A 21,340-nucleotide genomic window follows, 5' to 3' on the forward strand; every position below is an offset into this window, starting at 1 on the left:
GTTCTCATTATTAAGTCTCATTGCTTTGTATGAAACTGCCTCGAGGTCATAAAGTGCTCAGCTGTTTATTTCCATTAATTGTGCATCTTGATTAGATCTTCAGCGACAAGCATTTCATGTGAAACATAGCATAAAAGGCCGAAAATACTGATATAATTCGCTTGAAACTGTAGGCAAAAATGCTTTGCATCTATTCATTTTCAGAGACACCGCAGTGTTTGAAATTGTAAAAACAGACGCAGTTGGCAGATCTGCAGCCGAGCTGGTCGTCATTCTTTCGTAGCCTGGGATGTCGGCATATGTAACAAAATAACCATAATTTAGAATACACCACGCAGAAGGAGACCAAAATAATGAAAAATGCGTCTTCGGACCTAGCTTTGGAAGTCAGTAACCGTTCTGCCGATTACAGAGCAATTAAGTCTTATAATGAGAAGAAAGTAGAGGAAGCTGTTTTTGTGCACTCATAAACCTACAAAGCTGCACACTTCGAAATTGCTGTCAACATTATTATTCCAGCATGCTGCGATACACTGCAGTATTACACGTTGCAGTATGAACTTACAGCGTTATCTTTAGATTCATAGTGTAGGTAAAATCATAACACGCTATCGTCCATTTACTGCCTTCTTTTGTTCCATGTTTGTAGTGTCAGGGAGTCATGTTTCTTGTGGTTTCGGAATAATTCAAATACGAGGGCTGTTCAGTAAAGAATGATCATAATTTCTTGCGCTAAAATTTAGTCTTATAATATTCTGTTAGCTTAATGTGCAACAAATACGCTGCAGTAGTTTCATTGTTGGAACTCCTGGCTCCTACCTGTGAGAGGCAGGCAAGGTCACACATGTTCAGTATCGCCTACCGCTGAAATGGAGGTAACACGCGAGGAACAATATGCGACTTTGAAGTTCTGCTTTCGTCTCAACAAGGCCTATACAATGCTACAGGAGGCCTATAGAGAGTCTGTTCTTCCCTGCAGCACAGCTCGAAGGTAGTTTCAAATGTTTAAGGAGGGGAGACAATCAATTTGAATGGAAGGTGGATGCCGTGTTCCAGCTTACAGAAGAAAACATCAGCACTGCTGCTGTCATTGTGGGAGAGAATCGACGCATTACCTTAAGATCACTTTCTGAAATACTGAACATTTCACCCTTAGATTGGTGACAGAAAAATTACACATGACGTGTGTTTGTGCGCGATGGGTTCCAAGAGAGTTGATTCCCGAACAAAATGACATTCGCGTACAGGTCTGCATGCAGGTAAAGTTGATGTTAGAGGAAGATCCGGAGTTTCTTTCAAAAGTAATCACTGCTGATGAAACTTGGCTACATCATTTTGATCCTGAGAGCAAACAGCAAAGCTCAGTGTGGAAATCTCCTTCATCACCAACCCCCAAAAAAGCAAAAGCGGTTGATTCCGATGGGAAAGTTATAGTCATCTCATTCTTTGATTTCATGGAATGGTTTATCAGCATGTTGTAACTGCATACACAACAGTAACTGGACAGCACTACAGGGATGCCCTGAAAACATTGCAAGTTCGTATAAGGAGCAAAAGACCACATTTCCGTGAAGCAGGCTGGATGCTGTACCACGATAACGCACGGCCCAATATTGCCAATGTTGTAGCTGAATATCTTGCAAAATCAACGTGAAGTGCATCTGTCACCCTCCCTATAGTCCGGATTAAGCCCCAAGTGACTTTTTTCTATTTCCTAACATGAAGATACGCCTTCGTGAGAGGCATTATCAATCAGCAGCAGCAGTGTTGAAGGCTGTGGAGGCGATTTTGGACTTCTCAAAAAATGGTTTGCAGTATGTATTTGAAGATTGGCAGAAACGCTGGGACAAGAGCATCGCATTCATGGGAGACTACTTTGTGAAGAAGCATCAAAATTACGAGAATGAGTAAAGGTATGTTGTCAAAAAAAAAATGATCATTCTTTATTGAACAGCCCTCGTATTATCGTGCTGCTATTGTAACTGTGTTAATTTCCGTTGGAATGGGCACCGATTGGAGAGCCATTACATGTATATCTACATTTATACTCCGCAAGCCCCCTTACGGTTTGTGGCGGAGGGTACTTTGTGTACCAGTGCCACTTCCTCCATTTCTTGTTCCAGTCGAAAATGGTTCGCAGAAAGAATGATTGCTGGTAAGCGTCTGTGTGGGCTCGAATCTCTCTAATTTTATTTTTGCGATCTTTTCGCAAGATCTACGACAGAGGAAGCAGTACACTGATTCTTTCTTCTAGGAACGTAGACTCTCGGAACTTTAACATTAAAACCACACCATGATGCAGAACGCCTCTCTTGCAGCGCGTGCCAATGGAGTTGACTGAGCGTCTCCGAGACTATTTAGTCCTCATTGTAACTGTAGCTGTAACGAAACATGCTGCTCTTTTTTGGCTCTTCCCTACTTCTTCTATGAACCGCATCTGGTACGGATTACAGACTGATGAGCCATAGCCAAGTAATGATTAGAGGAATATTTTGGAAGCTACTTCCTTTGCTAATGGACTACATTTCCTGAGGATTTTTCCAACGTATCTCAATATAGAATCTTCTTCACCTGCGATAATTTTATGTGGTCATTCGACTTACAATCGCTCCATAAGCATATTGTTGCACATTTTTATGGAAGTAATTATTTCCAATGGTTGCTTTTCAATCTTGAAGTCATGCAGCAAAGTGTCTTTCTGTCTATGTATAAGCAATACGTTACATTTGAGTGTGTTGAGGGACAACTGCCATACCTTGCACCAAACGTGATCCTCTGAATTTCTTCCTGCATTTAGCTACAATTTTCTAAGGCACCTACTTCTCTGTACACAACAGCATCATTCACGAAAATTATCATGGAACTTACGACTTTATCTACTAGGTCATTTACTGAAAAGGAATGATCCTACAACACATCTTTGGGGTACACGGAAACTATTTTTAAGTCGGGAAATTCCTCTCCTTTGAGAATGACATGGTGTGTTATATTTGCTAGAAACTCTTCAGTCCAAATTACAAAGCTGGTATGATATTCCGTACGCTCGTATGTAGTTCATTCGGCGACAGTGCCGAACGCCTGTCGGAAGTCAAGGTACACGGCATCCACCTACACTCCTGGAAATGGAAAAAAGAACACATTGACACCGGTGTGTCAGACCCACCATACTTGCTCCGGACACTGCGAGAGGGCTGTACAAGCCATGATCACACGCACGGCACAGCGGACACACCAGGAACCGCGGTGTTGGCCGTCGAATGGCGCTAGCTGCGCAGCATTTGTGCACCGTCGCCGTCAGTGTCAGTCAGTTTGCCGTGGCATACGGAGCTCCATCGCAGTCTTTAACACTGGTAGCATGCCGTGACAGCGTGGACGTGAACCGTACGTGCAGTTGACGGACTTTGAGCGAGAGCGTATATTGGAAATGCGGGAGGCCGGGTGGACGTACCGCCGAATTGCTCAACACGTGGGGCGTGAGGTCTCCACAGTACATCGATGTTGTCGCCAGTGGTCGGCGGAAGGTGCACGTGCCCGTCGACCTGGGACCGGACCGCAGCGACGCACGGATGCACGCCAAGACCGTAGGATCCTACGCAGTGCCGTAGGGGACCGAACCGCCACTTCCCAGCAAATTAGGGACACTGTTGCTCTTGGGGTATCGGCGAGGACCATTCGCAACCGTCTCCATGTAGCTGGGCTACGGTCCCGCACACCGTTAGGCCGTCTTCCGCTCACGCCCCAACATCGTGCAGCCCGCTTTCAGTGGTGTCACGACAGGCGTGAATGGAGGGACGAATGGAGACGTGTCGTCTTCAGCGATGAGAGTTGCTTCTGCCTTGGTGCCAATGACGGTCGTATGCGTGTTTGGCGCCGTGCAGGTGAGCGCCACAATCAGGACTGCATACGACCGAGGCACACAGGGCCAACACCCAGCATCATGGTGTGGGGAGCGATCTCCTACACTGGCCGTACACCTCTGGTGATCGTCGAGGGGACACTGAATAGTGCACGGTACATCCAAACAGTCATCGAACCCATCGTTCTACCATTCCTAGACCGGCAAGGGAACTTGCTGTTCCAACAGGACAATGCACGTCCACATGTATCCCGTGCCACCCAACGTGCTCTAGAAGGTGTAAGTCAACTACCCTGGCCAGCAAGATCTCCGGATCTGTCCACCATTGAGCATGTTTGGGACTGGATGAAGTGTCGTCTCACGCGGTCTGCACGTCCAACACGAACGCTGGTCCAACTGGGGCGCCAGGTGGAAATGGCATGGCAAGCCGTTCCACAGGACTACATCCAGCATCTCTACGATCGTCTCCATGGGAGAATAGCAGCCTGCATTGCTGCGAAAGGTGGATATACACGGTACTAGTGCCGACATTGTGCATGCTCTGTTGCCTGTGTCTATGTGCCTGTGGTTCTGTCAGTGTGATCATGTGATGTATCTGACCCCAGGAATGTGTCAATAAAGTTTCCCCTTCCTGGGACAATGAATTCACGGTGTTCTTATTTCAATTTCCAGGAGTGTAGGTGCCTTTATCTATTGGTTTTTGGGTCTTGTGGAGGAGCAAATCTTGCTGGGTTTCACACTATCGCTATTTTCGGAACCCATGTTAATTCCTACTGGGAGATTTTCGGTCCCCAGGAATGTCATAATACACTAGCATAAAGCATGTTCCAAAACTCCACGACAGACCGATGTCTGAGAAAAAGGTCTATAGCTTCTCGCTTCTGTTCAACGACTCTTCTTGACAACAGGAAGAACATGTGCTTTTCCCCAATCTCCTTCAGAGAACTACGGTACAATACTGCTAGAGCATGGGCAAGTTCTTCCGCATATTCTATGTAGAATCGAACTGGTATCCTGTAAGGTTGGTTGATTTGCTGGGGGGGGGGGGGGGGGGGGGGAGAGAGGAGGGAAGGGGACCAAACAGCGACGTCATCGGTCCCATCGGATTAGGGAAGGTCGAGGAAAGAAGTCAGCCGTACCTTTTCAAAGGAGCCATCCCGATATTTGCCTGAAGCGATAACCTATATCAGGATGACAGGAAGCGAGTTTGAACCGTCGTCCCCCCGAATGGGACTCCAGTGTGCTCGGTTTTTCGTTCGTGCCACTTATTAGAGGAAGAATTATTGTGCGATCTCCCCCTATGAAACAGTTTTCGAAAAAGACGTTTAGTACTTCGGCATTTTCTGCGTCATCCATCGTTTCAGGGCGTTTTTGGTCACAGTGTGTCTAGAAAGATGGCTTCGATCCGATTACTGATTTAACGTAGGACCAAAACTTCTATGGATTTTCTGCCAACTTGGTAGACAATCTTACATCCTAGTTCGTTGAACGCTTCTCGCGTGGCCCTCCTTGCGCTACTATTAATTCAGTTTAGTTTTTGTTTGCCTTTGAGGCTTGATTTCGATTAAATTTTCAGCAGAGCTCTCTTTGTTTTAGTAGCAGATACCTAACACGATTGTCGAGTCACAGCACCTCTTTTCCATCCATTGCAACTTTTTTGGGCACATATACGTCTAAAGCGTATTGATGAAATTTTCATGTTAAACTGTCCGATACACTGAAATCTGTCTCCTCTTGTAAGCGGGAATATCTTCTTGCTGGAATGACAAACTGTTCTGCTTGCTTATTTGTGCGTTCTTTATCTGAACTGTAAATTATTTGTTTTGCTTCCGTCTTCTTGAAGAGGATCAACTTTTATTCTCTAACGCAGTGTCGATTGCCTGGAGTCACTAGATATGCCTATGATACAACATGAGGTCATTTATTTAATAGCATGTGAACTGCAGTTGGAGGCCAGGCCTGGTAAAACATACGTTTCATAATTATGATTGAAAAACACAATATTGGGGGTATTCTGCAGCGTTGATTGATTTAGTTAAGCGGTTTACGGCTTGCAAGATCATCATCAGATTTTAACTGATTATCGTAATCAAAGTGTGTACAATACTGCTGTTTACTTACTAATAGTTCACGACGCTTTGTTGTGCTAATTCTGTATCGTCTTACTTCCTTCCATTTGTTGTAATTATATGCCCGACATCTTCGTGATGTTTCTCTACTGATATGAAGAAGTCTTCTATGTAGTCCACACTTACCAGTACGTCGTCTTATTTTCTCAGAGTTATCGGTAAGGAACTTTATTCTGTGGCGCATGGTAGAGTGCATTTTGGGGATTCTTTTAAACGTGCAGCTGCAGTACGTATTTCATAGATGACTGCAGCTTTCCTTCGTAAATTGCCGCTGTGTAATCTCGCTTCTCTTTAAAGTACGTTTCTCCACTTTGAGCTCTTAATGTAACCTTGTTTTTCATCCATTGATACAATTTCCTTTTGGACAGATCGAATTTGTGGCTTGTAGCGATTCGATAGTTACGAAATCCTTCCTGCAAAATGTATTTATAGCTTTTTTCGCACTCTGTTACGAATTTATTAATGTTTGACTCCTTTTTGACGAAGATATTCGTTTCTGCATCCATTTATTTTAAATCTGGTCATTTTCTTAAGTATTTTAATGCATTCTTTGATATCTTTGCTCTTTTGGTCACTGTGTATTTCTCTATTAAAACTGTTTTATGGACAAATTTCTTCTTCACTATACCGGCAATTATTCAGCATCCGTACGCGGTAGTCGTTTAGAGTCAGTTTTACAGGGCGGTCAGAAACAGTGTGAAAAGCTAGAAAGGATGTTGCATGGTAGATTGTGCTGAGAAATAATTGTGAAGAAAAAAAATCAATTCGTTGTCTTGTTCCCCATTTAATTACCGCTGACGTTAGCCAATCAGGTCCATGCGTACGCTAATTCCATCACTTGCAAGCGCCGAAACGCAATAATACAGAGACATCTGCAGGGATGGTAGCTACCACTTGTTCAAATGTTCATTACCAATTAAAACGTCAGAAATTTGTGCTAGATGAGGAAAAGCTAAGTTTGTTCGGTATGGGTAAACAAGACGAGGAACACGTTGGCGACAGTCTTGACAGTCTGTTTGAATTTGCGCAAGCGACGACCTGGATGGCTTCAATGCTAATTAAATCGGAAACACCGCAACGTATCGAATTTTTTCTTTATAATTATTTCTCAGCGCAACCTAACCTGTAATACCTTTAGTAACTTTTAACACTGTTTCTGCCCACCCTGTTCACTACTTTTTCTTGTAGTAATTTCGAATATAATAATGTCACTTTTTTCGATCAAGATGCAATATTTTTCAATAGTCTGATATTCATCTTGACTTTACCCCTCTTCTTAGTTGTTATATCGTCTCGCGGCGTTTAGTGTTACTCTCCACTGTCAGTTGTGCTCCAAATTAGGTCTCTCGTTATTTTCTTATACATTCTGACAGCAAGGAAATTATAGACCCCTCGGAGAGCCCAGTTGGCAAATATTGCTGCTGTTGTTTTCCTCATATCACCAACACTGAACACATTTCTTACCTATCCTAACTACTTTATAGTATAGGGAATCGAGATATTTGAGAAAAGTTGCGTCATTGCTGCGCAACAAATCAATTTTAAGGTATCTGGAAGAAGTTCCAAAAAGTTGCAGATTTATTTGCCTGTTTTTTATGTATTGTAAGGGAGGCTGAATAATGTATAAGGAAACTGTTACAGGCCTCAGAGGTAGATCATCTAACAGTAGACACTGAAGCCCAAAGAAATTGGTGTAGGCATGCGTATTCAAATACAAAGATATGCAAACGGGCCGAATACGGCGCTGCGTTCGGCAAAGCCTGTGTAAGACAACAAGTGTCTGGCGCAGTTGTCGGATAGGTTACTGCTGTTACAGTGGCAGGTTATCAAATCGATGGGACACAGCATTTCCGAGATAGCGATGAAGTGGGGATTTTCCCGTATACTACTTCACGAGTGTACCTTGAATATCAGGGATCCGATAAAACGTCAAATCTCCGACATCGCTGTGGCCGGAAAAAGATCCTGCAAGATCGGGACCGACGACGACTGAAGAGAATCGTTTAACATGACAGAAGTGCAACCCTTCCGCAAATTACTGCAGATTTCTATGCTGGGCCATCAACAAGTGTCAGCGTACGAACCATTCACCGAAACATAATCGATATGGGCTTTCGGTGCCGAAGGCCCCCTGGTGTACCCTTGATAACTGCACGACACAACTGGAAACATGTTGCCTCGTCATACGAATCTTGTTTCAAATTGTATCGACCGGATTGACACGAACGGGTATGGAAACAGCCTCAGAGAATCCATGGAGTGTTCACGTCAGCAGGAGACTGTTCAATCTGGTGGAGGCTCCGTAAAGGTGTGGGACGTGTGCAGTTGGAGTGATATGGGACCCATGATACGTCTAGATACGACTCTGACAGGTGACACCGTACGTAAGCACCCCGCCTGATCACCTGCATCCACTCATGCCCATTACGCATTTCGACGTACGTGGACAATCCCGGCAGGACAATGCAGCATCCCACACGCCCAGAATTGCTACAGAGTTGCTCTAGGAACACTCTTCTGAGTTTAAACTATTCCGCTGGCCACAAAACTGCACAGACATGAACATTATTGGGCATATCTGGGATGCCTTGCAACATGCTGTTCAGAAGAAATCTCAACATACTCGTTCTCTTATGGATTTACGGACAGCCTTGCAGGATTCATGGAGTCAATTCCCTCCAGCACTACTTCAGACATTAGTCGAGTCCATCCCACGTCGTGTTGCGGCACTTCCGTGTGCTCGTGATGGCCCAACACGTTATTGGGCATGTGTATCAGTTTCTTTGGCTATTCAGTGTATATTCAACGCCAGATACTAATAATATATATGCTACGCTAGAAGTCAAGCTGTCAGTCGTCATCATGTGAACTCTAACACCAGATATCTTGCAGATTAGAATATGAAAGTTCACCTATTACGTACACTACTGTTCTTTCTTAATGCTTGCATAAGTTTTGGCATCTTTATGTAATCATCTTGATTTCTTTCGTTTCTTCTTTAGGCTTTTTATCTTAGTATTACTTATCTTCCATGAACATGTGCGAAATTGTTGAAACATACCCAGAATTTTCGTTATCGCAGTCGTCTCGCTGTTCTACAATTGTGGTTCGAGATGGTTTAGGATTTGACTCCTGGAACAGAAGACAAAGGCTGCATCGAATAAGCTTGCATACCTTTCAAAATAACCACCAGTAACTGTCATGGGACTATGATACACAGTGATTCATCGAAAGTGGTTGTAAAACTAATATTTGCTTTCTCTAACGAAATCTCAGAGTTTATTAAATAAAAAAAATTTAAAAGTAAAACCTTCTATTGCCTAGACCGCAATTTTCCTATCACAATGAAAGCTTTATAACTACACTCCAGGAAATTGAAATAAGAACACCGTGAATTCATTGTCCCAGGAAGGGGAAACTTTACTGACACATTCCTGGGGTCAAATACATCACATGATCACACTGACAGAACCACAGGCACATAGACACAGGCAACAGAGCATGCACAATGTCGGCACTAGTACAGTGTATATCTACCTTTCGCAACAATGCAGGCTGCTATTCTCCCATGGAGACGATCGTAGAGATGCTGGATGTAGTCCTGTGGAATGGCTAGCCATGCCATTTCCACCTGGCGCCTCAGTTGGACCAGCGTTTGTGCTGGACGTGCAGACCGCGTGAGACGACGCTTCATCCAGTCCCAAACATGCTCAATGGGGGACAGATCCGGAGATCTTGCTGGCCAGGGTAGTTGACTTACACCTTCTAGAGCACGTTGGGTGGCACGGGATACATGCGGACGTGCATTGTCCTGTTGGAACAGCAAGTTCCCTTGCCGGTCTAGGAATGGTAGAACGATGGGTTCGATGACGGTCTGGATGTACCGTGCACTATTCAGTGTCCCCTCGACGATCACCAGAAGTGTACGGCCAGTGTACGAGATCGCTCCCCACACCATGATGCTGGGTGTTGGCCCTGTGTGCCTCGGTCGTATGCAGTCCTGATTGTGGCGCTCACCTGCACGGCGCCAAACACGCATACGACCATCATTGGCACCAAGGCAGAAGCAACTCTCATCGCTGAAGACGACACGTCTCCATTCGTCCCTCCATTCACGCCTGTCGTGACACCACTGGAGGCGGGCTGCACGATGTTGGGGCGTGAGCGGAAGACGGCCTAACGGTGTGCGGGACCGTAGCCCAGCTTCATGGAGACGGTTGCGAATGGTCCTCGCCGATATCCCAGGAGCAACAGTGTCCCTAATTTGCTGGGAAGTGGCGGTGCGGTCCCCTACGGCACTGCGTAGGATTCTACGGTCTTGGCGTGCATCCGTGCGTCGCTGCAGTCCGGTCCCAGGTCGACGGGCACGTGCACCTTCCGCCGACCACTGGCGACAACATCGATGTACTGTGGAGACCTCACGCCCCACGTGTTGAGCAATTCGGCGGTACGTCCACCCGGCCTCCCGCATGACCACTATACGCCCTCGCTGAAAGTCCGTCAACTGCACATACGGTTCACGTCCACGCTGTCACGGCATGCTACCAGTGTTAAAGACTGGGATGGTGCTCCGTATGCCACGGCAAACTGGCTGACACTGACGGCGGCGGTGCACAAATGCTGCGCAGCTAGCGCCATTCGACGGCCAACACCGCGGTTCCTGGTGTGTCCGCTGTGCCGTGCGTGTGATCATTGCTTGTACAGCCCTCTCGCAGTGTCCGGAGCAAGTATGGTGGGTCTGACACACCGGTGTCAATGTGTTCTTTTTTCCATTTCCAGGAATGTAGTTTCGGTTGCTGTCTGAAACCATTTTCAGATCTTTAACCACTGTAGGAAACATAGCCTAATAAAATTATGTAGAATCAAGTAGAATACAAAAACACTGTACAGCACCTGAGCAAAAATAATGTTGAGCCAATTCTAGATGTAAAAGTGAACACTTTGACAAAGCCATTTAACAGTGAATATAAACTATGTTAATGCTTAACAGGTAACATATCGTTCAAAATATGAAAAGATGGTCAATAAGCACTGGAAAGCATCGTTAGCCTTAGTCATAGAACAACTTACATTCGTAAGTACCAAAACAATAACAATTTGTAGGTGATAACATCACAGTGAGCAAGCCAGGTTGTAGACCTGGATGCAGGTTGTCACACAAACACTGTGCTTTTAGTGCCGCAAGTCGGTACGGTAGTTGCATTGTTGACAAACTTTAGGCAAGTGTTCCTTTAGCAACCTGCAATTTTTCCATTATAACAAATTACGTTATCCACAGTCATAAAGTATGTAACAATATCCTCCAGGAATGAAATTTCAATCTTAAATTACTTTACTGAGAGCACCAATAAGCAGCTGTTCAAAACGATAAAACGATTTTTTGTGAGTGGTGCCCTGATACTATTTCGTGTATATCCCCAAGGGTGCAGCCCTATTTAGACATTTAGTTTACAATAAACTGGTATTAATAAAAAGACATATAACTCTTTCCTTGAATGTTTGAAGCGTGTGAATGGTATAAACGCAATCTAACCTCACTGCTGTAAAAGCTGTTAACGTGAATTTAGTGGCAAGCTACAACAAAGTTACGACGCAATTGTAACGTTGGATAGAACTGTTGCTTGCCAGGTTGACATCAAAAGAATATAAGCATACAGATTCGCACGCAAGAAGGACAGACATGTACCTCTGTGTGCAAAATGGATTGATGCCTGTTTGTCGTTCCGTAGGCCTACTGTGTTTTAGTCATTGTCGCCTGTTGCCACAAGTACGACCGTCATCTTAATATGATTCTAAGTGGGGCACGCAACTGCCAAATAGTGGGAGAAATACGTTGAGAACGTTATAACGAGATGATTACATTACGTTTCAGGCAAAATCAGAAATTCTGTACCTTCTGCTTTAAAAGGTGGAATATGTTGTCACTTGTCCCACATTTGATTTGCATGCCTTCTACATCCCTCTGTGATGTACGCACTGGCGGAAGCATAAAACATTCTGACAACCAGTATGCCTGAGTGCTGTAATATAATAAATTTAGAGCAAACAGTTTATTTTCGTCTTTCCATCTTGCAGCACGTTTCTCCTTCAATGGCATGCTAGTCTGGCTTAACAAGTCAAGGGCATCCATTTGTAAATATCGGGATCCTATAGTTTTCAAAATTTGTTTTCCTTCTTCACTTGAGCCTTCTGATAAAGTTTCTTTTGCTGTCTGTATTTAAAATGATAGGCACTTTCCTTGTTCCATAATAGTTTTGCACGAAGTCTATCGATCTGCACGTTCTGACACTTCACGCCCTTTCGCAAGACACGAATAACGGCATTTAAACTAACCACATCACCATCAAGGCAGGTCTTTCTTGACGATTCAGATGAATCTGGCACTGATACATGGAAAGCTGCTTCTGTATCACTGGAATGTTTTACAGATTTAAATGACTTGTCCAACCTTTGTAGAAGTTTCCTCTTTATCGTCAGTTGCGGTGGCTTATTTGGGGTTTCACAACAGTGTGGGTACTGTATTCCACACGAGTTTATTATTATCTACATTCATGAACTGGTTTTGTTCGAGTGTACCGAACAAAATTTAACGTTATTATAAAAGTAAATAGGATCTTTTTTCATAAGATCTTCTCATCTGCTATTCACTAGCCATTTTCTGCTCCTAACACGAAACATTGATCATTACCACTCATGTAGTTTGCAAGCGAATCCTGACGGTACAGTTTAGTGACATGATGGTATATACTTCTTAGGGTCCTTAAGAAATCTAAAAAAAAGACATGTGGTGTCTTCATTTTGTTTTTGCTGCAATTTATTGAACTACAGACTCTCCCGTTTGAAAAAACCATTGTACAAACCAAATTAAACAACTACTATTCACGTTCGCTTTCACAATCGAGCCGAGCTCAACAGTTTTACCTACTGGCCGCTTGGCGCGCTGCTGGCGCAGTAGGCTTCAAAATCGAGGGGATGTGTCGCGACTGTTATGTTAAACTCTGGTATAAAGGACCCTTTTATGGATACTCTACCTTCTTGGAGTAGGGGCTCAAGGTCTTCAGTGTATAAGTGTTTACACCTTCGGCACGACAACAGTGCTTAATATTTGTACTGGAGATCTCTCACCTGTCGTAAGTAACTGTCGACGACTGTAGCAGGTACGTTCTAGGAACGGCTTCTTCAGGCGAGCATAGTGGTGATAGCTGACTGGTGACTTGTTGCTGCAGTCAATGTCATCTGGGACTGGCTGGTTACAGTGGGACATTGCAAGGGTGCACCGGCGAGCTCCCTTGTCATTTCAGTGCTATTGTAAGACGGGGACTGCAGGGCCGCCATGTTTCTTGCTGTGAAACCTCCCAGGAAGAACCTAAATTTCCTTAACAGAAATTTCACCATTAACTGCATGATCTCTTCCAGGTGTTCACCATTGACAAACGGATCGATAGATTTATACAATAAACGAACGCAGTAGATACACACACACATACACACACACACACACACACACACACACACACACACACTCACAAGAAAGACAGTTGCTTTATTCCGTAACAGTGACGCTTCCGTTCAATTCCAGTCCCAACTGCAGTACTACTAATCGCGGTAAGTATTTTTTATTTTATTTTGTACGAAGTAAGTGTTAAGCTTCAATAACATATGCCACTGGTTTGTTGTGAGCTCGTATTACCTACGCCAGTAATCTGTGACTTCTATTTTGCAGCCCAGTTTTATAAGAGTCTTTCTACGGTTTCAGGCGTTGGTGTTGGACAGCTCTTCGCGAACCTGATGGTGCTGTGCTACTACTGCTCTCTAATGGCGCTTACCACTTTCTACTTCGTGATGTCTTTCAATTCCGAGTTGCCGTGGTCGCGGTGTCGTCCGGAGTGGGGAGATACCTGCTTCGACTCTGTAAAAGGCTCAGGCAACAACACAGTGAATGTAACAGGGAAGAGAAGTTCGTCTGAACTATACTTTCTGTAAGTTGTCTGAAATGCATTATTACATTTACTCTTGTGAACACCATCGCTATACGACTCCCCGATGTTTTACGTCAGTTACTTGACAAAAATTCTCATTCTACACAAGGTACTAGCACTGATAAATGCTTTAAGAATTCATACTTAAGGACTGACGAACACCACGCAGTTATAAGGGACAGTCAAATAAAAACCGAACACCCACCACAACGGGATCATGGAACGGTTCCATTCAAAAGTAATCACCCCAAGCGTGAAGAAATTTATCCCACTGGAAGACGAGACGATCAATACCTATTTCGAAGAACGCGGTGGACCGCTGACGGTTCCACAACAGCAGCCGCTCTTGCATGCGATGATTCCGTCCGTCAGCATTCCTTGTCGTTTTGACGTTACTGCACGTCGCAGTTTCTGCAAAGAGTCTTCTTAGCGCTGCACATTGATTGTGGTTCCACGCTCGAGCAACTCGACGAGCAGACGAAGCATCTTGTTGCACGATAACGCCCGCCACTACACCGCCAATCGGACGAAGGCTGCACTTCAGCGACCCGGTTGGGAATCCCTGCAACATCCTCCCTACAGCCCGGATCTTTCACCATGTCATTTTCACATAAACCTGAATAAAGACATGCGTGAACGTCTATTTCAGTCCGGTTAGGAAGTGCAACAGTGGGTGCGGTTGAGGATCTGTAAGCGGCCGACTGCACTCGTCGAAACAGGAATTTATACTCTCATCTCCCAGTGAGGTAAATGTCTTAACGAGTATAGTGATTAATTTTGAATGGAACCATTCCATGGTCCCTTGTGGCAGCTCTTCGGTTTTCGTTTGATTGCCCCTCATACATCTCAAAGGAATAGCCATTCGAAAAATATGGTTTTACGGAAGATATAGAACAGAGATTCACTTGAGAATATGGACTCGACAGTAGGAACGAGACAGGAGAAAGACTAATTGAGTTCTGCGATAAATTTCAGCTAGTAATAGCGAATATATTGTTTAAAAACCGAAGAGGACAAGGTACACTTTGAAAAGGCCTGGAGACACGTCAGGATTCAAACAGAATTACATCATAGTCAAAAATTTATTTGGAAATCAGATATTGGACTGTAAGACGTACCCAGGCGCAGATACAGACTCAGGTCACAATTTAGTAATGATGATGAGTAGTCTGAAATATAAGAGAAACGTCCAGAAGAATCAATGTCCATATAAGTGGGATACTGAAGCGCCGAGGATTGATGAGATGCGTTTGAAGTTCTCTGACATTGTACATACTGAAATAATTAATACCGAAGTACACAGTTCAGCAGGAGTAGAAAAGGCACTCTTCAAAGGGCAATAACGTATGCTGGTCAGTCAAACATAGATACGAGGGAGCTACCTGCGGAGAAACCTTGGGTAACAGAAGGACTACTTCCATTGGTCTACATAAGACGGACATACAAAAAGCGTTTAGGAAAAGATGGGAATACATCATTAGAAGTCACACTGGTACAGAAAAGTCAAAACAAAATTTGGTGGAAATAAAAGCAAGTGCGCCAACATTAATATTCACGGCAGTTAGCTGGAAAGAGTACATTGGAGGCCTCTGTGAGGGGGAGGAATCATTTGATAACGTGATAGAAGAAGAAATGGAAATCGATGTGGAAGACGTAATGGATGAAAAGTTTAGCAGAGCTTTGAAAGACTTGCGGTCAAATAAGGTGAAAACCTTAGATGTTATACCCCTAACATCTTTGATTAGTAATCAAAACGTCCTCGGTCCCAGGTTCGAATCCCGCCACTGCTTAAATTTTGATTAATAATCAACATTTGCGGCCGAAGTCTTCACGCATAGGAAGTCATCCTCATTCTGTCAACGGCCTTACCAAATACGGTGGAGGAGCGGACAGAGGTTCAGGGCACTCTCTTGTCCTAGAGGTCGGAAACTGCTCCTAAAGGCAGAAGAATCAGCAATGATCAACGGCATGAGGATGCAGAAGGCAATGGAAACCACTGCATTAAAGACACGTAATGTTTATCCACAGGACATGCGGCCTGTAATTGAAAAAATGTGTCGTAATGATCTCTCCACTGGCAAAAAATTCCGGAGTAGCCACCATTCGGATCTCCGGCAGGGGATCACCAAGAGGGAGGTGACCACGAAACCAGACTGAATAATCAACGAAAGCATAACGTTCTACGAGTCGGCGCGTGGAATGGCAGAAGCTTGAATGTGGTAGGAAAACTAGCAAATCTGAAAAGGGGAATACAAAGTCTCAATCTAGATATAATAGGGGTATTTGTAGTGAAATGGAAAAAAGACAAGGATTTCTGGTCAGATGAGTAACGGCAATATCAACAGCAGCAGAAAATGGTATAATGGGAGGAGAATTCATTTTGAATAGGAAGGTAGCGCAGAAAGTGTGTTACTGTAACAGTTCACTGATAAGGTTGTTCTTTTCAGAATCGACAGCAAACCAACATAGACAACGCAAGCTCAAGATGAAGAGATAGAGAAAGTATGTGAGGATACTAAAAGGGTAATGCAGTACGTAAAGGGAGATGAAAATCTAATACTCATGGGGGACTGGAATGAAGTTGTAAGGGAAGGAGTAAAAGAAAAGGTTAGAGGACAATACGGGCTTGGGACAAAATTTGAGAGAGGAGAAAAAGTAATTGAGTTTTGTAGTAAATTTCAGCTATTAATAGCGAACACTCTGTTCAATAATCACAAAAGGAGGAGGTATATTTGAAAAAGGCCGTGTGATATGGGAAGATTTCAGTTAGATTACATCATGGTCAGGCAGAGATTCCGAAATCAGATACTGAATTGTAAGGCGTACCCAGTAGCATTTATAGTCTTAGATCACAATATAGTAATGAGGAATAGTAAGCTGAAGTTTAAGAGATTAGACAGGAAGAATTAATATGCAAAGAAGTGGGATACGGAAGTACTAGGGAATGACAAGATACACTCGGAGTTCTCCAAGGCTACAGATACAGCAATAAGGATTAGCTTAGAAGGCAGTACAGTTGAAGAGGAATGGACATCTCTAAAAATGGCCATCACAGAAGCTGGAAAGGAAACCTGGGTACAAATAAGATAACTGCGAAGATACCATGGGTAATAGAAGAAATACTTCAGTTGATCGATGAAAGGAGGAAGTACAAAAACGGTTCCGGGAAACTTAGGAATACAGAAATACAAGTCACTGAGGAATGAAATTAACAAGAAGTGCAGGGAAGCTAAGACGAAATGGCTACATGAAAAATGTGAAGAAATCGAAAAAGAAATGATTGTCGGAAGAAAAGTCTCAGCATACAGGAAGTCTAAACAACCTTCGGTGAAATTAAAAACAAGGGTGGTAACATTAAGAGGGGAACGGAAATTCCACTATTGAATGCAGAGGAGAGAACAGCTAGGTGGAAAGAGAGCACGCAGGGCCCCTATGATTGTAAGACTTACCTGATGTCACAAAAGAAGAAACAGGAGTCAATACAGAAGAGTTAGGTGATCAAGTATTTGAATCAGAATTTAAAAGAGTTTGGAGGACTTACGATTAAATAAGGCAGGAGGGATAGATAACATTCAATCAGAATTTCTAAAATCTTTGGGGGAAATGGCAGCAAAACGACTATTCACGTTGGTCTGGCGACATACCATCTGACTTTCGAAAAAATATCATCCACGCAACTCCGAAGACTTCAAGACCTGACAAGTGCGAGAATTATCGCACAATTAGCTTAACAGCTCATATATCAAATTTTCTTACGAGAATAATATACAGAATAATTGAAAAGAAAGTTGAGGATGTGCTATATGATGATCAGTTTGGCTTTAGAAAAGGTAAATGAACCAGAGAGGTGGGTCTGACGTTGATGTTGATAAGGGAAGCTAGACTGAAGAAAAATCAAAACACCTTCATAGGATTTGTATCCCTGGAAAAAGCGTTCGGCAATATAAAATGGTCCAAGATGTTCGAAATTCTGAGAAAAATAGGGGTAAGCTACGGAGAGATATGGGTAATACACAATATGTAGAAGAATCAAGATAGAATAATAAGAGTGGACGACTAAGAACAAAATGCTCGTATTGAAAAAGGCCGTAAGACAGGGATGTAGTCTTTCGTCCCTGCTGTTCAATTTGTACATCGAAGAAGGAATGATGGTAATAAAAGAAACATTCAAGAGTGGAATTAAAATTCAAGATGAGAGCATATCAGGGATAAATTCGTTGATGACATTGCTATCCTCAGTGAAAGTGAAGAAGAATTACATCTGCTGAGCTGAACATACGATCTAATGAGTACAGAATACGGATTGTGAGTAAATCGAAGAAAGACGAAAGTTATGAGAAGTAGCGGAAATGAGAACAGCGAGAAACTTAATATCAAGATTGATGGTCACGAAGTAGATGAACTTAAGGAATTCTGCTACCTAGCCAGTAAAATAAGCAGTGACGGACGGAACAAGGAGGAGATCAAAAGCAGACTAACAATGGCAAAAAGGGCATTCCTGGCCAAGAGAAGTCTACTAGTTTCAAACATGGACCTTAAAGGTTGTTGGATGGTAGATTGTACTGAGAAATAGTTGTTAAGAAAAAAATTAGTATGTTGCTCCGCTTCCGAGTTAATTAGTGTTGAAGTTAGTCAATCAGATTGTTGCGCTTGCCGATCCTAGCGGTCCGGAAGATACAAGTAGTGTCAGTTGTTCTCATAGCGTAGATGATAGCGCACGAGACTGCTCAACATTTAGCTCGGGTTCAAATCTCACTTCCGTCCAATGTCCAATTTTTGTATCGATATCATTTTGGGTTTTAGGAAACCAAATGGTGAACACGCTTGGCGATATCGTCTTCAACGGGCCGCTCAAAATTGCCCGCCCAACGACCTGACTGGCCATCTTAAATGCTAATTCATTCAGGAACGGCGCAACAGATCGATTTTTTTTCTGAACAGTTATTCCTCAGAACAACCTGCCCTGAACACTTTTGCAAGATTTTCGGACCATTTCTGACCATCCTATAAAATAAGGAAAGAAGTATTCCTAGTTTGGGGTCCCACTGAACATTCCATGTTTCAGTGTCCCAGTCGAATCCTGTGTTATTTCTTCGTCCTACTGATTAGAAAAGCCTGAAGCAAAGTGTGTGGCTGAAATCTAATTGCCTAACTTTCTAGTGTATTTAGCAATATGTCACGGCTCATGGAAGTACATACCTTTATTAACTTTCGGAAGATACGCTTTGGTAACATTTTTCTATCGGTATCTTCCAACATCACGTACAGAAACACTTCGTTAACTAAGGAGCCATTTCAAATTCGAGAATCTGCACGAACTATTCAGAAATCAGGCCACTGTTGTATTGCTGTTTCCCACTAAAAACCACTTTTGTAGGCCTATAGCCATTAACAAAGATTTTGCTCTCTTTTCATAGGTACAAACTTTACCGATGAATATTTAAGCTGTCTGAAAAAATACGTAGGTGAGAATAATGTAACACAAGTAAGAGCACTCCTATTGTGGAAGACGGACAGACAGTGTATGATCACCACCACTAGTGGTCTGATGGGCCAGAATTATCTAGCCATTCCTAGCCAAAAACAATATTTTCCTTTTATGTGTATAGTAAGAAAGTTCTGGAAAAAAGAATCAAACACTCTTTCATAATAGTCACAAGGACTTTTTTGAACATTTTAGAGGATGAAGCGGCAAAATCGTATGGAATTAACGCACTGTTAGACGTAACTATCTGATGGAAAGGATGGGAATAAGGAAAATGAATCTGTGTCAGAATGATAAACAGCGCGCTTCCTAGTTTCAAGTTAGCCGAAATAATATTATAATGCAGTAGAAGTTGTTTTCACAGTACTGTGAAAGTGAAGCATTCGCACTGTAATACTACTGCTGATAAACCACTAACGAAAGATAGGACTGATCAGCAAGGATGCTGAATTGCCTTATGTTTGCAGGAAGTTCGTGCTCAACGAACCTGAAACCCTGGAAGAAGGTATTGGAGTTCCGGACTGGCGCCTCGTACTTGGGTCTCTCTTCTCTTGGTCCACGGTGGCACTAGTTGTGCTTCGGGGTGTGAAGAGTTCAGGAAAGGCGTCCTACTTCCTGGCTCTCTTCCCGTACGTGATACTGATCACGCTGCTTGTAAGGGGCGCGACCCTGGAGGGCGCTGTTGACGGAATACTGTTCTTCATCACGCCACAGTGGGAGCAGCTGGCAAATCCAAATGTGAGATTGCTTTTATGTTATTTCCCGAATAGTGTGATGTTTAATAATACGACAGGCTCGGGAGAGTAAGGTACTAGGTTTGTTCGTTAAAAGATTTGTCTGAGAAATACGACAAGAGGAAATCACAGAGATGTGTTTTCTGCAAATTGTTTCATATCTTGAATGAGACATTCTGTACACAATAATGATCCATACTTCTAGTATCCTCAGGAATTACATATAAATGAGATTATGTGCACTGATAGCCCTCATCGATTTTTATACAATATTTTAGACAAATATTTCTCTATAAATATTAATAACGTGTAAAAATTATTGTTTCACAAAGATAACATGTGTGTGTTTGTATGTAAGGAAATTAAATGTCTTACAGTATTCTTAGTAGTGTCGACGTTTGTTTCAGCATCGAAAAACGATAAAAAATGGCGTGTATCGACTGCACTCCGTTTCGAAATAGACTTGAAAATTTTCCAGATAGTTTTATGCAGTCAGTGTGCTGCATTATGTGCAAACTATCTTGTATAGTACACCTCTCACCCTCTATAAGCTTTGTTCCATTTGTCATACTTCTCTTTTGATAGCTTATAGCTGCAACAATTTTTTTGTGCCCAGATATACCCTTGTTCAGTAATTACCTACATTGCCTAAGCCTGCAAATCTTTCATTTTCGAAGTTATTTGAATTGTTACTTGGCATATTCTGGTTTACCTCCTTATTTTTAAGTAAAGCCTATTGATACTTACCTCTGACTTTCTGCCTAATAGCCTTACATCTAATTTTATTCTCTATCTTAGAGAGTGTTATCATCAATAATTCGAAAGTTATTCAGGACTGTTACATCTAGTACAATTTCGTTTTCGTTTGAGAAAATGTAGTGGAGTTAATTTTTGGCGCCTTCTTTTGCTTGCTAAGTCCATTTGTATCTGTTTCTTCCGATTGTGTGTGTTAAAACAAATAAGTGTCTCTGAACAAGTTCTTCTAATAGGCACTGCTTGTCATTTGTGGTATCACATCGGTAATTTTTCAGTGAAGAACTATTGATCAGTTGTTGTACTGCTTACACATTAAACTCACCTTTATTTACTTGTAGTTGGATCTGTTGTCGCTTACCAAGTTTCTTAACTCTCAATAGAGGTCTTCTTACCAGAATTTG

The 21,340-nt window shown here is 42.9% G+C and overlaps 1 protein-coding gene across 1 annotated transcript in view; it reads left to right on the plus strand.

Moving 5' to 3' along the window:
- LOC126336291 (sodium-dependent nutrient amino acid transporter 1-like) overlaps positions 1–21,340 on the plus strand; it is a 91,258-nt gene that overhangs the window by 33,407 nt on the left and 36,511 nt on the right. The window contains exons 5-6 of the mRNA XM_049999824.1: positions 13,742–13,964; positions 19,917–20,187. Of these exons, the coding sequence (XP_049855781.1) occupies positions 13,742–13,964; positions 19,917–20,187 (494 nt within the window). The remainder of the gene's footprint in view (positions 1–13,741; positions 13,965–19,916; positions 20,188–21,340) is intronic.

Source organism: Schistocerca gregaria, chromosome 2, assembly GCF_023897955.1.
Source record: "Schistocerca gregaria isolate iqSchGreg1 chromosome 2, iqSchGreg1.2, whole genome shotgun sequence".
Taxonomy (NCBI): domain Eukaryota; kingdom Metazoa; phylum Arthropoda; class Insecta; order Orthoptera; family Acrididae; genus Schistocerca; species Schistocerca gregaria.